The sequence below is a fragment of the Pocillopora damicornis genome, chromosome 11 (genome assembly GCF_964200805.1).
Source record: "Pocillopora damicornis chromosome 11, jaPocDami1.2, whole genome shotgun sequence".
NCBI lineage: Eukaryota > Metazoa > Cnidaria > Anthozoa > Scleractinia > Pocilloporidae > Pocillopora > Pocillopora damicornis.
The window spans coordinates 14811677-14831755 of NC_142680.1; the positions used below are offsets into that span (position 1 = coordinate 14811677).

Consider the following 20079-nt stretch of genomic DNA (forward strand, 5'->3'; position numbering starts at 1 on the left):
GTAGTTAAGACCCTAGAGAAGCTAGTCACAAGACATATTATGGCTCATCTAGAAGATCATGACTTGTTAAGCCCTCATCAATATGGCTTTCAAGCTGGTTTTTCCTGCACATCCCAACTTATTCACCTATTTCACTCCTGGGCATCAGCCTTAGATAAAAACAAAACATCAGATGTCGTCTTCCTTGACTTTAAGTGCAAATGTACGAGAATCACAAGATCTAGATCTGTAACACCATGCTCGTATAACATCAATTCAATCCCACTGGAACAGGTTAAAACACACAAACATCTTGGAGTCATTATATCATCTGACTTATCTTGGAAACCGCATGTTCTCTCTGTTGCTGCTAAAGCAAATAAGATACTTGGCCTACTTAAGGACACATTTGGAAAATGCTTTGAAGCAATAACAATTGGATATAAGTCTATGGTTCGGCCAATTGTTGAGTATGCTTGTCCTGTGTGGAATCCACATCAACAATTATTATTATTTAGGCAAATGAAGTTATTATAAATAAATAAATAAATAAATAAATAAATTCAAAAACACTGACAATGAAAAATATGAAGATTTCATTGATGGAATTTCCAAATCATTGAAAAGCCAATGGGCTCCTAACATGTCCCCTGAAAATGTTTCTAGGACAATAGACATGTTTTAAGGCTGGCTGCGGTTCTTCATGTGCTTTATGACCAACTGACAGAGTTTTTTCAAAGAGACCCTAAATCCTCACCACCCCAAGTCATTAGTAGTACCACCCTTCACAGAAGTATCATACTTTGCAATTATTTTACTGCATAGTGACATATTCTTGACCAGGTCAGTAGGTGTTAACAATTTTTTTTTTTAAACATGATCAAATAAGAACTAAGTTGTTAATTTTGGCTTAAGTATATTCATTACTGGATTAACTTTTTGACTTACCAACTTAGTTGATATTGTAATTAACCATTGTAAAGAGTTTGTTAGCTGACATTTTGCGTAGAGCAAGTAGTAACTGCCAGCGCTGGTTCTATTGACTCAGTGGACTTAAAAACTGACACTATTTCCTTGTTAAATCATGATATTCTGAAGTAAAACGAAGTAAGTGAAGCCACTTAAAATGACTCACATATCATATTTTATCTCTCTTGGAGCAAAAAAAAAAAATGACAAACGTTTTGTGAGGTGGCCGCTTTATAAAGGTAAATATACATACAAACAAGCAGTTTCTGACCGCTCAGCATTATTGAGAAATTCACACTTAATTCAGTGCCTTCGTGGTCAAGTCTTCGGAGACCTCGGTTCCTATAGAGTCATACAAATGCTAGGTCATTCTCACGCAATTTTCTCAAGGTTCCATCTCCCCATTCGCCATGCATTTTACATCGTGCCCGAGAGGCGTCTCTCAGCCACAGATTGTGCCAATCGTATTCACCTTCCACTGCAGCATTGTTGAGATACTGTTATATGCTAGAAAGCACCAGTAGGATACTGTTCTATGCTAGAAAATGCTAGTACGATACTGCTACATGCTAGAAAACGCTTGTACAATACCATTATCTGCTAAAACAAAAGCTAGTTAGCATACTGTTATATGCTAGATAACATTTATTTAAAAATGGATATAATAAAGTGGTAATTGAACTTCCTGTCATGCAATTTTGGTCTGAAATCATAGTTGTGAAATGACACAATTTTTTTCCTGAGTTTTTCCGGTTCCACACTCTGTAAAGAAGGTCTGAATAAAAAGTTGATTTGCGTATATACATGTTATTTGCCGGCTGGGAGGTCTGTATGGTGAAAAACTGTGACCGAGGTCTTGAAAATACTGCCCGAGGCCGTAGGCCGAGGGCAGCATTTTCAAGACCGAGGTCACAGTTTTTCACCATAGGGACCAACCCTTAGCCGGTAAATAACATATTTATTGTTTTTAAACTTGACGAAATTCTTTCCGAAAGAACCCGAATGATTTATGGACGTAAATACGGCGAGATCTTCCATAAACTGAACAATTTTTGAGTGAGTAAATGGTAGTTAAAATAGAGGTGATGCAAATTTAAGAGAGATGCCTCAGCGAAACATTTTCATTTCCGTAACGATAAAGGTGATTTAAAAGGCTTCCAAACAAACTTTGAAACATTATTTTTACAAGTATCTGTCACAATCTGACACCTGTCAATTAAAGAGCACGCAAGAAAAAGAAAAGCGTAGGAACATTTGAAAACCAACAGAACTAGTTTGGCAAGGACTGTCATGACAATGTTTTCTTCAAAATCAGTTAATGATCTAACGGAAAGTATTATTCACTCTCATCAACCATTCATTAATGTACGAAGATTTACCTCTGGTCATTCAGTAAACGGCAAGGAAAGTAATTGTGAGTAAATTCAATTTTTTTATTTTGAAGTTGTGAGAGTTTGCTCGTTTGTTTGCTGTAATGGCGTGTTTAACTCTAATCTTTCCTTCACAGAAACTAAATTCGAACGGCACACTCCAACGAGACACAAGGGAATGTAATGCGGCCTTTTCTCAAATTCCTTCAATTTCTGTTGTGCAATTTAAGGTACAAATGTCCAAATTGAACAGAATTAAAAAGACTCACCAGGAGCGTATATTTGTTGTAGAACTTAAATTAAAACTTCGCTCGCTCTTTCACTATGAACAAATTGCTCGAGAAAATTCAGATATTAAATGAATGAAAGTTCCATCGTTCAGTTTAACTGTAACCAAATACCTCACGTTTCAACTTTCTGGGTACTTTTTGTGAACGATTAAAATTAATTGCAGACGGTTTTTAGGCCGCTTGTCAACCAACGTAATGACACTATTGTTTATACAAATTCATTCTGAAACTAATATTTTTCTGTCAACCAAAGTGATTTGATAGAGAGAAAAGAGAGGATTCATAAGCTATTTATCAGCTTGAGGTAGTGACCGACATGTTTGCTTAAAAATACTGCCCAGCTGGAAAACGAGGTATATTTATGAAAAATGACAACGAAAGTTGGGATGTACTCGGCGACTCACGAAAGCGTTACCGTGGCCCGTGGGCAGAGATAGGAAAATACTGACCAGGTAAAGAACCAATCAGATTGCAAGATTCGTTACCGTGCCCTCTAAAAAAACAAAAAAAGTTATTTCTCAATTATTTTATTATTTGATTTCAACATGGATGAAATAAAGTGGTAATAGCACACTCGTTTGATTTGAAATCACAAGTATGATTTCAGACCAAAATTGCACGAAACGAAGTTCACTTACTCTTAATCATTGATTCTGAACCATTACATTCAATAGTTAGTCATATTTATTCAAGCTCAAGTTCCTTCCTGGGCATTTTCATGTTAGGGGTGATATGCACTTTAAATCTCTTGATTATCCACATTCATATGTTTCAGTTATGTTTTACATGAGGTTTTTAACTCATGGCTATACGAAACATAGATGCGAGTTATTGTGAATAACCAGGTCCAACCCCATTATACTGAAGTGTTGTAAACTAGTGCTTAGGCTCTCCCGTCAGAGTTGAGGAGCAAAGCATCATTCATGCCCAGAAATCCTGAATTGCACTTGCATTTATGCAATTTCCTATACTATCGGCAATGTTGGGAATCGTCTGGGATGCGATCAGGAGAATAGAAACCCCACTTTTTCTTTCCCAAATAAACTGAATAAATGTTTTTTCGACTAGTCAATCTAACAAAATATTATTTTGTACCAATGTTTACGTTTAGATTTCAAGACGTTGTGGAAAAAAAGCATTTGCAAGATTCTTTGATAAGAGAATTCTACTGGAGGTAGAAATTGATATTACAAGCAATTGCAAAAAATATGATGACAAGGAGAGAAAACCACAAAAGCATACACAAAGATGGCAAACCTCTATGCATATGGTACAGCGGTAAGCATTAGCCATTCGGGGTACTAGATGAATTATGTACAATAGAAAGTTGGATGCAACGGTCCCCAGGAAGGATATTTTAGCTGAGCAGTTTTTTGCTTTTTGCAATGTTTAAAACACGAGCAGCAGTGTTTTATCAAGTTTCTTTTTCTACGAGTTGCACTTGATGTTAAACAACCACAGGATTTAGTGCAAGAAATTGAGCCTGAAGAACAAGCTGGTGATTTGCTTATTGATGAAACACTTTTTGAAGAAGACGAAGAAGATCTCCCAAAGGAACAGTTAAGAAACACGAGTGCAGCATATCTTTTGCAACTCAAGGAAACATACAATCTCTCACAAAAAGCTCTGGATGACATTATACAGATTACCAGTACTCTTGTCTCTGCTGCTGTCAAGTCAGTATGTGTTAACATTGCCAATAAGTTTTTGATTATGGAGAAAGACGAATATCATGTGTTACAAAACATAACATGGCAAACTTTATTTGAGCAAAATTCTGGGAAGGCAAGCCCATTTCAAAACCTTGAAACAGAAAATAGACAAAAACAAGCATTTAAAGAAATCTTTGGTCTTGTTGTAAGTATAGGAAATTAAATAGATTATACAATTTAGGATTTGCTCATTAATAATAAGGGAGTAAATCTCTATTTTGATGAAAAGAAAAGCACCAAATTCTGCTTACAGCATTCAAACATGCCTTAACACTTGATAGCTGTATTATCAGAGACTGAAATGTCATGTCTCTTCTCTTGTTTTGTGCCAGCTAGGGCTCTGTTTAAACCAGCTAGCTAGGCTAGCTTAGATGTTTCTTTATCAGTATGACAATTTGTTGAAATAGAAAAATGAACATGCATCATGTTATGTCCCCTGAACAGGAACCTGTAAACCGGGTGCTTGGAAACTTCCATGGTCATCGACAGAAAGGTGCCAAAAGAAGGGTTCAACTAAATGATGAAGTCATTGAGATCCCTCAATTTTGAAACAGGTAAACAAATTATGCTGAGGTCAATCTACACTTTGGCATACTTGAGGTTCTCTCCGACAATGACACTCATCCCTTTCAATTGTAACAATCCTGAAACCCTTTGTTCCATGATTTCAGTTTACTATTTATGTTCCACTGTAGTCGATCTATATTGGGGACCTTATGATCCAATGATTCTGAATCACCATATTCAATAGTTGACCAAGTAATTCTTGCAAAATATCCTCTCTATGGTGGTCATTGGCCAGCTGTGGTAAGTATAAACCTACTAAAACCCGCAAGAGCAAATTTAATTCCAAATTTACAGTAAACTAAGCAATATTACATATGTCGTTAGAGGAGGATGTCTACAATGGCGGACGGAAGTCTGAATGCATGTTTCCCTACTTCTGGCAGTCGTTCCCTGTAAATCCCCACTGTAGCTTGTGCTGTCTGCAACGCCAAAACAACTAGTTTGCCTTTATGTACAAAACATGAGTTGATTACGGTATTTTATAAAATATCTTTGATAACTTTCGAGTATTTTGCACATCATAGAGTCAATAATATTTTTAATTTGTTTGCCTACTCTTCTGGGACCTGATTTTTGAGAAAAAACATGTTTTTTTTCTTCTGCACTAAACAGGTCATAGCTGCAGCCGGCATGAGGGCCAAGAAGATTGCTCAGTAAGTTCTCTTATTCTCTTTTCTTCACGTTTTTAACAATGAATGTGGTGAAACTCAACACGAATTACACAGAAAGCAGCGAAAATGAGATGCAGAGCTTTAGAGAACCTTGGGGAATACAGAAAAGACAAAGGAAAAATGAGGTAGAGAATGAAACAGCAGCAAGAGTAAAACGTCGAAGAAGTGGTAGTGACATGGTGGCATATTTGCGAGAAAAGAACAATCTCATGTAGAAATGGAAAATGGAAGGAATGCAGCTACAGAAGCAGTGACTAGAGGCTGAAAGTAAGAAGGAGGAGCAGTCCAAAAAGCAACATCAGGATTTGATGCAGGTCATGCTGCAGCAAACTAAACAGCAACAAGAACAAATGCAAAATTTTCAGATGTTCACACTAATGCAGCAGCAGCAGTCTCAAATTATCATAAAACTTCTAGAAAAACAAAACTAAGCCACGGCCTGATTTTGTACCGTGTATAATTTCTTATTTTCTAATTTTGATGACGTCACATGAAAATCAGATAAAGCGCCTCACGACTGAAACTCTTTCAAGCCTTTAGCGTGGTGTCCCCTCCGTGAAAATGTCATTTTTACAAAGTACAGACATCAATAATAGAGCAGGTTTAAGTAAGAGACTAAGGAACCCCTTAACGTGATTAACTTTATTATGACAGACCGTGATCGAAAATCCTTTAGTCCGTAACAATGTCTCATCAAAAGACCGAAGTGGTTTCCAAGTCCAACAAATTAACTTTTCTGAGGACAGTGGATTTGGAATGCTGTATTGGGTGAGTTGAATATCATTCCTGGCTGTCATATTTTGCCATCATTTTTGTTAATGCTCATTTCCAGTGCTATTATACTGCCATATTCCTTTTCAGTTATAGCATTGTGTCAAGGCCTGTTACCCTTGCCTGTGGGCACTCTGGCTACAAAAATTGCATGGAAACTTGGGCAGAATCGACAGCCACACCGTTATGTCCCCAGTGTCGGGCAACGTTCCGAAAAGAAGAGCTGAGGATAAATGTGGCAATGGATAAGGCGACCCAAGATTTGCCTGTTAAATGTAACAGCCAAACCTGCCAGTGGAAGGGCAACTATAGCGATGCCAACGATCACCTCAAAAATTGCCCAAAAGTACGAGAGAGGTGCCCCAACGAAGGACACCAGCACATGGCGGCATGGGAAGAAATGACAGTAAATGCTTGCCCAAAAGAAAGGATCCCATGTTCAGGATGCCAACTGAGTGTAACCAGGGAAAAACTACAATTCCACCGTACATCTTTATGCATCATTACCACGGTATGTTGTATTGATTAGGATAATTCAGCATTGCGATATTTTGGTGTTAAGCGATTGTTATAAGTGAAGTACTTTTCGGTAATTTTTAGCATTAATTGCAGTATTCTCTTATCATTTCAATCGTCAATAGCAGGTGACATACTTATCCTTTGTGTTATCCAAATTGAGGACTACGAGCAGTCCTAACTTGTGTCTGGTGTCATGCAATACGGGACGTTGTGATTCAGCTGCATTCCTTAAAAATAACTGACAGAGAGGAATTAAATTTCATGAGCAAGAAACGATTTGAGAAACAGAAATAATGCCTATTTTTCTGTGGGGATCTAAGAGAGGGGCCTAGTGATACTTCCAATTGCTTTAAGTCCCCCCTAACCCCCCCCCAACCACCCCTCTCCCCAAAAGCCCTAAAGTTAAGTTTATATCAAAGTCAATTAATCTACAGAGCCAATTGGCGTGACCCTTGAGACGTCATGTTTTTCCCACTTTTTTTTATCAAACCACTATTGGAATATATGATACCGGTCAAAATGGAAGATCTAGAACTAACATATACCTCTATTTGAATTGTAAAAGGAACATCAACCTACATATACACAAATGCCCAGAGAAGGATTCAATGTGCCAAGTACCTGGCTGCAAAAGAATTGTGAAAAAAGGACATGAATGTCCATTCCAAGCAAGCAAGCACCTCTCATTTTGCCCTCCAATCAGGAAAAATCAGACGACTGCGAGGAATAATATACTGCAAGGTAAGCTGCCTTTTCACCAACCTAAAAATCAATAAACATGGACTCTTTTAAATGCCAAAACCAGCGAAGTATGCGTATCACTGTGCCAGAACTTGCTAACTGCTGTGTTCAAAGCCGAACCCACCCATGTACTACTCCTGTTTAAGCTCAGAGACAATACGGATATCTGGCATAAAAATACACAATGATTGTTGGGTGGAACAATGTTATGATATGTAAATATATATTCTATTCTCTTTTTGAAGAATTGTAATGGCCCCTGGAAGTGACAATGAGCAAGTGCTAGACTCGGACATGGTGTCCCTGAAAGAAGGAGAAATGTGGGGTAGGAGGATACCAAATGTGGCCAGTCTACTAAACGGAAATGGCAGCCTTGCTGTTAAGATTATTACTTACTACTTCAACTTGTATTAATTTCATTAACAGGTCATAAAATGTTCAATTCAGTTATTAAAAAAAGTCAACTGGCATTTTTATTAACCTCTTACTTAACAGTCATAAATGTCTTGCTTATTTTTTTTTGCTATGACTGCAAATTAAGATTTGATTTTCAGACACAATATTTAAAAACATATTGTACTCACCATTCGTCACTTTCCTGATTGAGGCAGCCACGGCACACGGGCTCTTGATTCTCTTCCAACTCTCACCCTGTATTCCTCAGTTCATCCTGGCGGTTCAAATCGCCAGGGCCTATTGTCTATTGTCAGTAAATACGTAAGTAGGCAAGAATAATCATGACTGAGATACTGCCTATGCCATAAAACAACAGTAAAATGCTAAATTATATGATTACTATTTTCATGATTAATTATTAACTGATTCAACTATAAAATGGATCGTTAATTAATTTATCAATTCATTATTAATTAATTCATCAATCAATTCGGGCAACCAACCTGGAAGGCTGGGCGACCTACTTGTCATGGTTAGGCGCCCAAAGGGCGCCCTGAAAATTTTCCTAGAGCACAGACTTGGACGTATCAGGTCACATGATCAAAATCATGCGTTTATGGTGGATGACTCACAAAGCTGCATTTAGGAGAGTTTTCCCGGCGAAAAAAGGCAAAGAGGCATTCAAAGCACCTTATTTCTGTTTCAATGTGTTACCTGAAGTATTTAGACAGTATTCTGAAAAAGTGACCTTCTAGCTGTCAGTTACCCTTTAAATCGAACTTGTATCGTTATTTCACGGCTGCCAATAAACTCAAATATGTAGACATATTGCACAAACTTGTCAATCAAAACAATTGCACCTATCATAGGAGTATTAAAACCACACCACCTAAAGTCACCACATCCACTGCCAAAGAAGTGTAGAACAATTTGTAAGAGAAATATCAGACTAACAAGAAAAAAAAACCCTGGATTTAAAAGTAAGTTATAAAGTCTGATTGAATAAAAATTTTAGATTGTTTAAGAAAGGGTATCCACCAGGATGGACAGAAGACGTGTTTCAAGTTGTAAAGTTGAACCCGGAATGGTAACAACAACATTAAAGTGCAAGAAATCGATGACACGCCTTTACAAGGCACATTTTATGCGTGCAACTTGCAAAAAGTACATGTGGCTGAAGCAACATATTTTCGAGTAGAAAAAGTATTAAAGAGACAAAAGGATAAATTGTTTGTCAAGTGGAAAGGGTACCCTAGCAAATATAACAGTTGGATTAATAAAGATTTAAAGTGAACAGTGCATTTGTAGTGATCAAATCATGAGAGGAGGAAGTTTAAGACGCTTTAAAGTGTATGTGCCAAATGAACAGGGAAGTGATGCTCTCATGCGCTGGCAGACACCCTCACCTTATGCCATACCGCCTTTTATTGGAATTGGGGTGATTCTCAAATATGCACCAGAGTCAAAGACATGGCTAAAGACTTTTTTAAGGGTTTCAAAGGAGGCTTTAAAAGAGCTCTCAAGAACAATTCTCTTTTAGAATTCCCACGTGGTGTCAAGAGAGGGGCCAACCAAGCTTTTAAGAACGTAGTACAACAAAAATTTGCTAAAAAGCTGGACGATATTTTTGGAGAATAATAACTCGCATCAGTACCATACGTGGTAGTACTCCTTTTATTAGAGTATCGAAAAGATACAAAGCAAGAAAAAGAAAACAGCAAGGAGGGGGATTTCTTAAAAGGGGTATAAAGAAACGCGTGATTTGAAGGCACTTAAATAAACACTGGAGATGCTGAATCAGACACATCACAATGCCTATCAAAGGTGCAGCAAATAATCAATCACGTTACAGATGTGTCAAAGTACCAGTCTAGACCTCTAGCATTACTCCTATACATGTGTACATGGACCGACAATCAGATCTCATCAATCTTACGAGAAATTTTGTCGAACTCAAGGTGGGTTTCAAGACCATGGGAAATGCCAATCTCACATCCCACGCTGATGCAGTGGCTACTATGCACATTCCAGCGAACAACATTGCTTACACTCTCTTCAAGCAGATCAATTGTAGAGCCAATGGCACGCTACTCACAGAACAAGTGGACATGCACCATCTCAAGGCTTATTTTCAGACTCTACTGAACTTTGATAGATGTGAGAAATTGTTATGCAGGAGGAAAAAATTAGAACCTTGAGAATGAAACCGTTTGTGGACGTGTTTCACCAAGGAAAATGGATCGTACCCAGAACACTTTTGGAATTTGAATTCTATCTAAATGCAGCAGCCCTGTTCATGAATGGAGAGGCCAATCTACCTGATGAGGCAGCCAGGGTAAACCCAGAAGACATAAAACTTACCTTCCATCTCTGCCTAGTCCAACTCAACCCCTCTGTCTACAATGAACTGATGCTTACTATGTTTAAAACCCGAGCCAAGTATCCCATGATCCGCACAGAAATGAGACAGTTTCCTTTGGATAATGGAGCCAGCTCCAAGGAGATTAACAATCCATTTCATGGAAAGGTGTCACAAAGAGTCATCATTGGCATTCTACAAACCACATCATTCAATGCTAAATACGACAAAGACACCTTTGCGTTTGGGCAATATGGTGTGGAATACACCAAACAGATTGTGACTGGAGAAGAATACCCTTGTGAAACCTTGGAACTCAACACAACCAATGGGTGGAAAGACCTAATTGGGTATCACCAATTTTTTTTGGATGCTGCAGGATGTATTTACAGAAATGCAGGAAACATGGTACGATTCAAAGACTTGTCGTGACCGGAAGCGAGTTCTGTTACCTTTTATGTTACGTGATTGTAAAAATAGGCTATTCGTCTTAAGAAAAGAAAAGATAGAATTACAGATAAGATTGATTTAGGAGAGAATACCACGACGTGTAACGACAAAGTGAAAAAATATTAAATCTGGTGAAAATCTTCAGACGCGGGAGTTTCCTTTGTCAGCAAGCACCATTTCCCGACAAAAGTGGCGACCCTGCCAGGACACGGCTTAAAAGAAACAGAAAATTCATCACAGAAATCACACTGACTGCGTGGTTTTATCAAAAACAACAAATGGCTGAGCTTGAGCAAGCGGTGAAAAAGAATTGAATTGAGAGAATTGAGAGACGAGGAGGAAAAGAAAGAAGAGGAGAAAAGGAATCGTCATTACGAAGAAGAGTTGAAATTCGAGGAGGCAAAATTGAAGGTCAAACGCGACCACGATAAAAAATTAGAAGAGGATCGAAACAAATCTCTAAAGGAGAGTGGCGCCAAGTTACCCAAGTTAACCATCACTAAATTTCAAGGAACCCACCTTGACTGGTTGAGGTTTTGGAGCCAATTCGAAACTGAAATCGATAAGGCTAGTATTACACAAGCAGCGAAATTTTCATACCTCAAAGAGCTTCTCACCCCCAAAGTTCGTGCATTGGTAGATGGCTTGCCTTACAATACAGAAGGCTACGGACGAGCTAAAAGCATTCTGACAGCAAAGTACGGGAAACCGAGCGAAGTGTCCAACGCGCACATGCAGTGTATTATTTCCTTACCCACCATACAGGGATCTCAGCCAGCAAAAATACACCCATTCTACGAGAAGCTGTCAACTAATGCTCAAGCACTGGAAACCATGGGAAAAATTCAAGAGATAAATGGCTACGTTCAAGTTACCTTGGACAAACTACCTGACATCAGGGCTGACCTTGTCCGTTTGGACGACAACTGGCAAGAGTGGGGATTTCCTCAGATGTTAGAGTCACTTCGAAAGTGGTGCGAAAGAAATCCGTTGCCTTCATCCGAAGAACCAAGCAGTGGCAGAACCCTGCCGCCTAAATCCCGAGACAAATTGTTTAACTCGAAGCAAGACGAGTGGAAACCGAGACCATGCGTTTATTGCAAATCTAGCGGACACAAGTCCCTCGACTGTGACAAGATAGTGGGTGTGGCACAGAGAAGAAAGCACCTCAGTGAGAAAGGTTTATGTTTCAACTGCACTGGTACCAAACACCGAGCTGCTGAGTGTCGTATTGTGAGAAGTTGTCAGAAGTGCAACGGCAGACATCATACTTCAGTATGTGACAGAGATTCCCAGCAGATGTTGCTAGCCACCAGTGAAGGAGCAGTCATATACCCAATCGTGGTTGTCAATGTGGACGGCGTAACATGCCGCGCGTTACTGGACACCGGGGCAGGAAGCTCGTATGCCTCAGCAGCACTTGTCAAACGACTTGGAAAGCAACCGTCAAGAATAGAGCACAAGAGAATTGACATGATGATGTGTTCAACAAACCAGAAGATTCAACAATACAACGTTAAGATTGCAAACACCCATGGGAGTTTCGAGATGGCAACCACAGTGAGCAAAGTCGATAAAAGTGTCCTACTGTCGGTGCCCAACCCAAGATATTCGGAAAAGATCAACCAGTTCACCCACATCGAAGGAGTAGTCATGGATGATGGAGACACAAAATCGGAACTACCCATCCATCTGATACTGGGGGCTAGTGAATACTCGCGGATAAAGACCGACACAAAACCAAGAATTGGAAAGGCTGGAGAACCCATAGCTGAGCTAACCACTTTAGGCTGGACAATGATGTCGGCCGGAAAGGAAGCACACCTGAGCAGTGTTTATCTCACCAGAACGTCGTCCACTGATTACGACCAGCTGTGTAGTCTTGACGTGTTGGGCCTTGAGGACAGGCCAAATGGTGATCAGCAAACAGTGTACGACGATTTTAAAGAGCAACTCAGACGAAGCGATGAAGGATGGTATGAGACGGGGCTACTATGAAAACATGGTCATGATCTCCTCCCAAACAACGAGTGTGGAAGTCTACGAAGACTCGAAAGCCTGATAGAGAAATTACAGAAAGAGCCCAACCTTCTGGCCCAGTATGACGAAGTCATTCAAGATCAGTTGGCGAAAGGGATCGTAGAGGTGTCTTCAGACCCAGTGGGAAGAGAGTTCTACATCCCACACAAGCCTGTCATCAGAGAGTCAGCAGAATCCACCAAGCTGAGAATCGTGTTCGATGCGTCAGCGAGATCAAATGAGAAGAGTCCCTCCCTTAACGATTGTTTGGAGACGGGGCCACCCCTTCAGAACCTGCTGTGGGATGTGCTAATAAGAAACCGTCTGAAGCCAGTGGCGTTGGCTGGTGACCTTAAGCAGGCCTTCCTGCAAGTACGTATTCGACTAGAAGATCGAGATGCCTTAAGATTCCACTGGATAAAGAACAGAGATGTATCAAATGTGGAAGTGTTGAGATTTACCCGTGCATTGTTTGGCCTGGTGCAGTCACCGTTCTTGTTAGGGGGAACACTGCAGCAACACCTGGAAAGCCTAAAAGAAAGATACCCAAAAGAAGTGGAAGAGATCAAAAAGAGCCTGTACGTGGACGATGTCATTACCGGTGGAGAAACCAAAGACAAGGTGCGCAAACTAAAAGAAACAGCTGTTGCAGTTTTTGGGGAGGCGCAGTTTGAACTACACAAGTGGCATTCCAACGAGCCAGATCTGGAAACGAACAAAGAACCGAAGTCAGAAGACGAGAGACAAAGTTATGCCAAGGAACAACTTGGAGTTAAAACCGGAGAAACCAAGATGTTGGGGCTACCATGGGACAAGACGGAGGACACCATTGCTGTGAAGTTTCCAGAAGCACCCCCAGAAGTGACCAAGAGGGAAATGTTGTGGTTCCTCGCTTCAATTTACGACCCTCTTGGCCTAGTGTCACCAGTATCCCTCGTGGGGAAGTTCTTGTATCGAGAAGTTTGTGACCAACACCTTCCATGGGACCAAAGCGTACCCGAACACATCAGAAGGCAATGGCAAAAATTCCAGAAAAACCTCCCAGACCATCTTCAATTCCCACGCAGTTTAGCAGGCTTGCAAGAAACCATTGAAGCAATCGATTTACACGCGTTTGGAGACACAAGTGGGGCAGGATCAGCAGCTGTGGTATATGCAGTGGCTCATCAAGCTTCAGGCGTGAGCAGAGGATTGCTGGCAGCGAAATCGCGCTTGGCAAAAAAGGGCCTCACTATTCCTAGACTGGAATTAGTATCTGCGCACATGGCGGCAAACCTCGCCGAGAATGTGAAGAACGCCCTAGAAGGCTGGCCAGTTAGATCAGTCCATGGATGGCTGGATAGTACTGTGGCCCTTCACTGGATCAGAGGAGAAGGGAGTGCCTACAAGCAATTTGTGGCCAACCGAGTGAACAAGATACGAGAGAAAGAGTACATTCACTGGAGGCATGTTGGTACCGACCAGAATCCCGCTGATATTGGCAGTAGAGGTTGCCAAGCGGACAAGCTGAGAGAGCTGTGGTTAATGGGTCCAAAATGGTTGACAGAGCCTGATCGTTGGCCAGCTGAAGTATTCACAGAACCGAGCAAAGAAACCGAAGCGGAAGCTAAACTCGCAAAAGAAATCTTCGCAACTGCTACAGAGACCAAGGATGACTTCGATGAAGTTTTAGAGAAAAACAGTTTCTGGAAAACGGTACGGGTGACAGCATGGATAAGGAGATTCCTGAACAACTGCAAGTTAAAGAAAGCAGTACGACTCAGTGGTCCTCTAACAACAGCTGAGACGGACAAGCAGGTGCAATGGTGGATAAAGAGGGCCCAAGCAAGCTATGAAATGACGGAAAAGTTCAACGAGGACAAGTTGACCCTCAACCTACAGAAGAACAACGTAGAGTTGTACGAGTGCCGTGGTAGAATTCAAGGAAGCTATCCAATCTATCTACCATCAAGTGCAGTGTTGACAGAGAAGTTGGTTCTAGATGCACATATCCTGACCTTACATGGAGGAGTTGGACTCACGATGGCCTTCATCAGACGTGACTATTGGATACCTCAATTGAGGCAGCTAACCAAGAAAGTGATCAGGGGTTGTTTTGGATGTAAAAAGTTCCGTGCTGTGGCATTCCAAAGTCCACCTCCTGGAAACTTACCAGTTGACCGCACCATGGGCTCAGTTCCTTTCCAGGTACTGGGCGTGGACTATGCCGGCCCAATACCATACAAAATCAGTAAGAAGAAGGAAGGTAAAGCCTATATCCTGTTGTTTGCCTGTAGTCTGACTAGAGCCATCCACCTGGAGCTGTTAAGCGATCAGAGTACAGAAGAGTTCATTAAAAGCTTGAAACGGTTCATAGCCAGAAGGGGAAGACCACAAAAGGTGTACTCCGACAACGGAAAAAGTTTCATTGCGACGGCGAAATGGTTGAGAAGCATCATGAACGACGAGAAGATGCAGGATTACCTGGCACACCAGCAGATCACGTGGCAATTCAACCTGAGTAGGGCACCATGGTGGGGCGGTCAGTACGAGAGGTTGGTGGGGCTTGTAAAGCGGGCCTTGTACAAGTCTGTTGGGGGAGCGAGGCTCACGTGGAGCGAGTTTGAGGAGGTGCTCCTAGATGTGGAAGTTGCACTTAACAACCGCCCCCTAACTTATCTGGAAGACGATGTCCAGCTACCCACACTGACACCAAATGCCATGATGTTTGGCCAGCCCAATCTGTTACCAGAAGATGATCCAGTTTCAATCGAGAGTTAAGATTTAAGGAAGCGAGCCAAGTATCTTCGACGCTGTAAGGATGTGTTGTGGGCCCGATGGACCGGGGAGTACATCAAGAGTTTGAGAGAAAGACATAACCTCAACCACAAGAAAGAAGAACCACAGATTAAACCCGGAGACGTCGTTCTAATCCAAAGTGACAAAAGAAACAGAGGGAAGTGGAACCTCGGAATTGTAGCAAAGCTCATCAAGGGGAGAGACGGTGTTGTCAGGGCAGCCAGACTGAGGGCAGGAAAATCGTTCCTGGAGCGCGCACTCCAACAGTTGTACCCCATGGAGTTGTCATGCGACCGATATCAGGAGCCTCAAGACCCAGAGTCAAATGTCCTCAACCCCAGAGCCCGGGCATTCACACCCAGGAGAGCAGCTGTTGCCGCAGCGGAACGTATCAAAGACATTGCCAGACAAGACGAACAATGAATTTGAACAAATGATTTTCTTTTTGTGTGTATTTGTTACCTCCGGTATCAAATAGGGGGAGAGTGTCGTGACCAGAAGCGAGTTCTGTTACCTTTTATGTTACGTGATTGTAAAAATAGGCTATTCGTCTTAAGAAAAGAAAAGATAGAATTACAGATAAGATTGATTTAGGAAAGAATACCACGACGTGTAACGACAAAGTGAAAAAATATTAAATCTGGTGAAAATCTTCAGACGTGAGAGTTTCCTTTGTCGGCGAGCACCATTTCCCGACAGACTGGGGTCGAGGAAAAAATCGTACGCTCTTTATGTTCTCTAGTGTGGCCAATGGAAGACATGATGACCTGGGGCTCCTGCCTAAAAACAAAGGCATGATTAACATCCACCTGAAAAGTGCAGCTCAAGCAAGTCAGAAAACCATTGTCATTTATGCAGAGTATGAAGGCATGATGGAAATCGACAGCATTCAAGGAGCTACCTTGATGGGAGTACATTAGTGATGGAGTTTGTGTGGCTTACCATGAATCAACTCAATGCTCTTGCAGATAGCGACTCAGAACTTCGCAAGTACTTTGTGAGTGCGTTAGCTTGTGATGAGCTACCCAAGACACCTGGACGTGTGAGACCAAGAGCATACATTGTCAATACCCACCATGGAGACAAACTGGGGGAACATTCAATAGCTGTGGGGACCAAAAATGATACCTGTGAACTTTTAGATAGTTATGTTTTACCTCTAACAACTTATGAATTTCTGACACCATTCATTGTATGGTTGAATTGTTCACCATATGTTCATCAAAACACCAGAGCCTTACAATCTGTCAAGACCGCAAGTTGTGGAAATTATGCCATCATGTACTTATTGTGTAAAGCACAAGGGAAAAGCATGGACGAATTTTATTCCATGTTTTCTGAACATGATTTTGTAGGAAATGATTATAAAGTAGGCAACATATTGGAAGAAATCATTAAAACACAAATAAAACAACATTAATGATATCACATGGCATCATTTTTGTGTCTAGCTTTTTAAGAAACCATGTCCATCTGAAAGCCAGGGTTTACTTTTAAATCCCCTGTTAGTATTTTGATTGTGGGCCCTACACGTTGTCGTAAGACTACATTCCTTCAACGCTTGCCATTAGAAAATGTGGACCTTTTTGAATCAAGACCACATCGGGTGCGATATTGTTATGGCTCGTCGCAAGATACATTTGACAATATGCAGCGATATGGCGTGAAATTTCACAAAGGAGTGCCTTCTCATGACAATATAAAAAAATGGTTTGGAGATATCCTAGGAGGTATCTTGGTTTTAGATGATCTCATGTCTGAAGGAGGAGATGATAAAGAAATTCTTAATCTCTTCACTCAATGTTCTCATCACGTGTGATGGTGTGTTACTTATGCCAAGACCTGTTCCCCAAAGGAAAATTTGCCAAGGCCATTACACTAGTAAAGATCAAATCAATGCTGTCAGTGAATTCTGCCTTACATTTCACCGAGCAGGTGAACAAGTCGTCGTTGCTGGTATTCGAGTGGGTAAACCCCTGCAGGTTGAAATATACAGTAAAGATGGTGAGTTTGTGTACTGTGCAGAAATCGCAATTGATGGTTGGATCCATCTTGTGAGAGGGATAACGATGACAACCAAGGGACGCATTGCTTGTGTTGTGGATGACAAGGTATTCATTTTTTGAAGAGGGTTGTAAAGGGGAGGTCCAAAAGGAAGAAAAATTTTATAAACAACGTATTCACATTTCTCTAAAAGGAAAAATTCACAGTTCACGTGGTCTTAATTTCATATTGTTACAAGTCATGTAAAGTAAAAAGTCACTTGTTTAATCCTGCATCATTCAAAAGCCTCTCTTTGAACTGCTGGTTTTGATGGTTTCTTGTTTTTCTAAATTGTTCAGTTATCTTTTTTGGCTGAACTCATTCGTAACAAGTAGTTTATTTCCATATTTCCTTTTTAAACATGTTGAAGAAAAAGATACCTTTATCACTGCCCACCATTGCCAAACTCAAGAAATATAGAGTGATGTTGTGAGAGTTGGGTACATGGAGTAACTCTTTAAAAAAGTGGCATCAATTACTTGTGAATCAAACAGGCGGTAGCTTTTGGAGCGGTATGAACAATGCATTCTGTCAGTCTTTCAAGAGATCATGACTGTTGCCATGCAAAAGGGTATTCTTGAAGCCCTTACCAAACAGAAAATACTCTGTACTCACGTATTTTGCAAGCTTGTAAAACTCGTAAAAGAAGGGCACTTGAAAACTGCCACTGAATTGGTTCACAAGTATATCAAAGATCCAGAAGTTCTATATGAAAAACTGTTCTAACATCTGTAAAAAAATTTTGGCTTTTTAGACTGTTGATTTTATGAGACTCGTTAGAATCATGTAAAGGTCATTCGAAACTTGTTTGTAAATAAACTAATAGAATACCAGTAAAACTTACATTTGTGTCATGTCTTGTTAGTTGTAGATTTATTCGATGATGGCAAAAAGAAAGTATGATGATGTGGGGGAAGAGGATAGCATCTCGGATGACCTATTAAATCAACATCATGATGAACTTGAAAAACAACAGTATGATGGGGAAATATGTGACAATCAACTCAATGAATTGTATGAACAATTGGACCAACAACAATTGGATGCCCTCAATGTAGACTTGAGCGTGGAACAATCACGTGGTGCTCTCTTCAACTTTGAATTTCAAAAAGCTGGATTCCAAAAAAATTGGAAAAAGACAGCGGATAAACAAAAATACGAGGCCACCCTCAAGCAGACATGAACCCCATCCCAAGGCAATAATATTAGAAAAGAAACCACTAATATGTTAGTGAGGTAATATTTGAAAAAAAGTTTTGCAAAAAAGTTTCAGGGGATAGACTCTTATCGAAATTTATTTTGGGTTATTTTTTAGATCGATATGGAAACAAATTCAGCAAAAGAAAGTTTCATCTCATGACGCGTTCCGTTTCACCTTACAATCGGATCAATTCGCCCACACCCAACAATCAGCCACATTCAAAGTAGAAGACATCATGAAGAATTCAGAACGCTTTGAAAATTACATGACTACAGCCATGAAATCTTCAATGTGTCTTTTAAGGATTCTCCTTGGTTTTATGATCTTCTCACTCTACTTCTGCAAGTAGCGCGCGAGTTATATACTAAATTTTGTGTCATTTGATTGATTTGTTTTCCCGCATGGTGATTAGTGAATTCTAAAATGACACTCTCTGTGATTGGTGTATTTCGATCCATCTGTTTACTAAAGGTCATCAATAAAATGGTCCAACAAAATGGCGTGATTAAATGTTTTACAAAAACAAAGCGGTATTTTTTTTTTACTACACTTTGCATTTAAACCTAAGAAAGAAGTGTGTGTCATATCTCTGAATTAGACCATAAAAATCTTTCCTGGACTTTTCACCAAGGTATGTATGGTACGAGTGATTTTATTACTTTTTTTCATTCAACTTTTTCCTAACAATGTTGATTTTTTTAAATGCCTCCTGTAAGATGATCTCGAAGACTCGCATGTCAAGATGTGGAAGAAGATGGCAGACCGTATGATTGTTTCATCTGTTTAACCCGAATCAATGTCAATATGCACAACGCTACAGCTACTCCATGTTGCCAAAGACGCATACATCGACAGTGCTATCAAACTCACGTTCGTACATCCAATACGTGTGGTCATTGCAGAGAACCTTTTACTGTCCATGAGGCACAAGCTATGGCCACAGTAGCAAACCCAGAACCTGAACATCTATTTCGTAAAGCAGATATGGAACTCCGCGAACAGGCAACAAGCGATCCGCGATTTAGAAGCGTTGTTACAACCAGGAGCTCTCAAAGCAAGGATTGAACAGGTATGTTCAAAAGTTCTAATTTTTTCTGAAGCAGTGTTTTCGAACCGTGAAGTAAAATGAACCACTTTTTTTCAACTTCAGTGGTCAAGATTTTTTTCACCTGCCAGTTACTGGCTGCAATCCATTCATATTTCTGAGTGTAGCAATATTCAGTTTAGAGACACGTGTATCTACC

General features: G+C 40.3%; 3 protein-coding genes across 14 annotated transcripts in view; 2 read left to right on the forward strand and 1 right to left on the reverse strand.

Moving 5' to 3' along the window:
* LOC149037738 (uncharacterized) overlaps window positions 1-20079 on the reverse strand; it is a 71601-nt gene that overhangs the window by 12771 nt on the left and 38751 nt on the right. For 4 of the 12 annotated variants that reach the window (XM_089188470.1, XM_089188469.1, XM_089188467.1 and 1 more), the window contains 3 exons: window positions 8174-8289; window positions 7428-7610; window positions 6983-7086 (listed from right to left, as the gene is read on the reverse strand). The exons of 1 other annotated variant lie outside the window; for it this stretch is intronic. In XM_089188470.1, coding sequence (XP_089044596.1) covers window positions 6983-7086; window positions 7428-7535 — 212 coding nt within the window. In that variant the 5' untranslated portion in view covers window positions 7536-7610; window positions 8174-8289. Of the gene's footprint in view, window positions 1-4355; window positions 5307-6982; window positions 7087-7393; window positions 7611-8173; window positions 8290-20079 lie in introns of those variants that run through there. 7 more of the 12 variants (XR_016181407.1, XR_016181405.1, XR_016181401.1 and 4 more) reach the window with 7 other exon arrangements.
* On the forward strand, window positions 8296-18501 carry LOC149037740 (uncharacterized protein F54H12.2-like). The gene is made up of 3 exons (XM_089186380.1): window positions 8296-10177; window positions 10210-10759; window positions 16285-18501. The coding sequence occupies exons 1-3, from the start codon at window positions 9890-9892 to the stop codon at window positions 16509-16511; spliced, it is 1065 nt and encodes a 354-aa protein (XP_089042506.1). The 5' UTR covers window positions 8296-9889; the 3' UTR covers window positions 16512-18501.
* On the forward strand, window positions 13983-16247 carry LOC149037741 (uncharacterized). The gene has a single exon (XM_089188465.1). The coding sequence runs from the start codon at window positions 14077-14079 to the stop codon at window positions 15571-15573; it is 1497 nt and encodes a 498-aa protein (XP_089044591.1). The 5' UTR covers window positions 13983-14076; the 3' UTR covers window positions 15574-16247.

What these genes read in the sequence shown, in the direction of transcription:
- LOC149037740 (XM_089186380.1), top strand. Translation starts at nt 9,890, where the DNA reads ATGGACCGACAATCAGATCTCATCAATCTTACGAGAAATTTTGTCGAA. An exon ending in GCAGGAGGAAAAAATTAGAA is followed by an intron (nt 10,178 to 10,209) that starts CCTTGAGAATGA and finishes GTGGACGTGTTT; the next exon opens with CACCAAGGAAAATGGATCGT. An exon ending in TGCAGGAAACATGGTACGAT is followed by an intron (nt 10,760 to 16,284) that starts TCAAAGACTTGT and finishes AGCACCATTTCC; the next exon opens with CGACAGACTGGGGTCGAGGA.
- LOC149037741 (XM_089188465.1), top strand. Translation starts at nt 14,077, where the DNA reads ATGGCGGCAAACCTCGCCGAGAATGTGAAGAACGCCCTAGAAGGCTGG.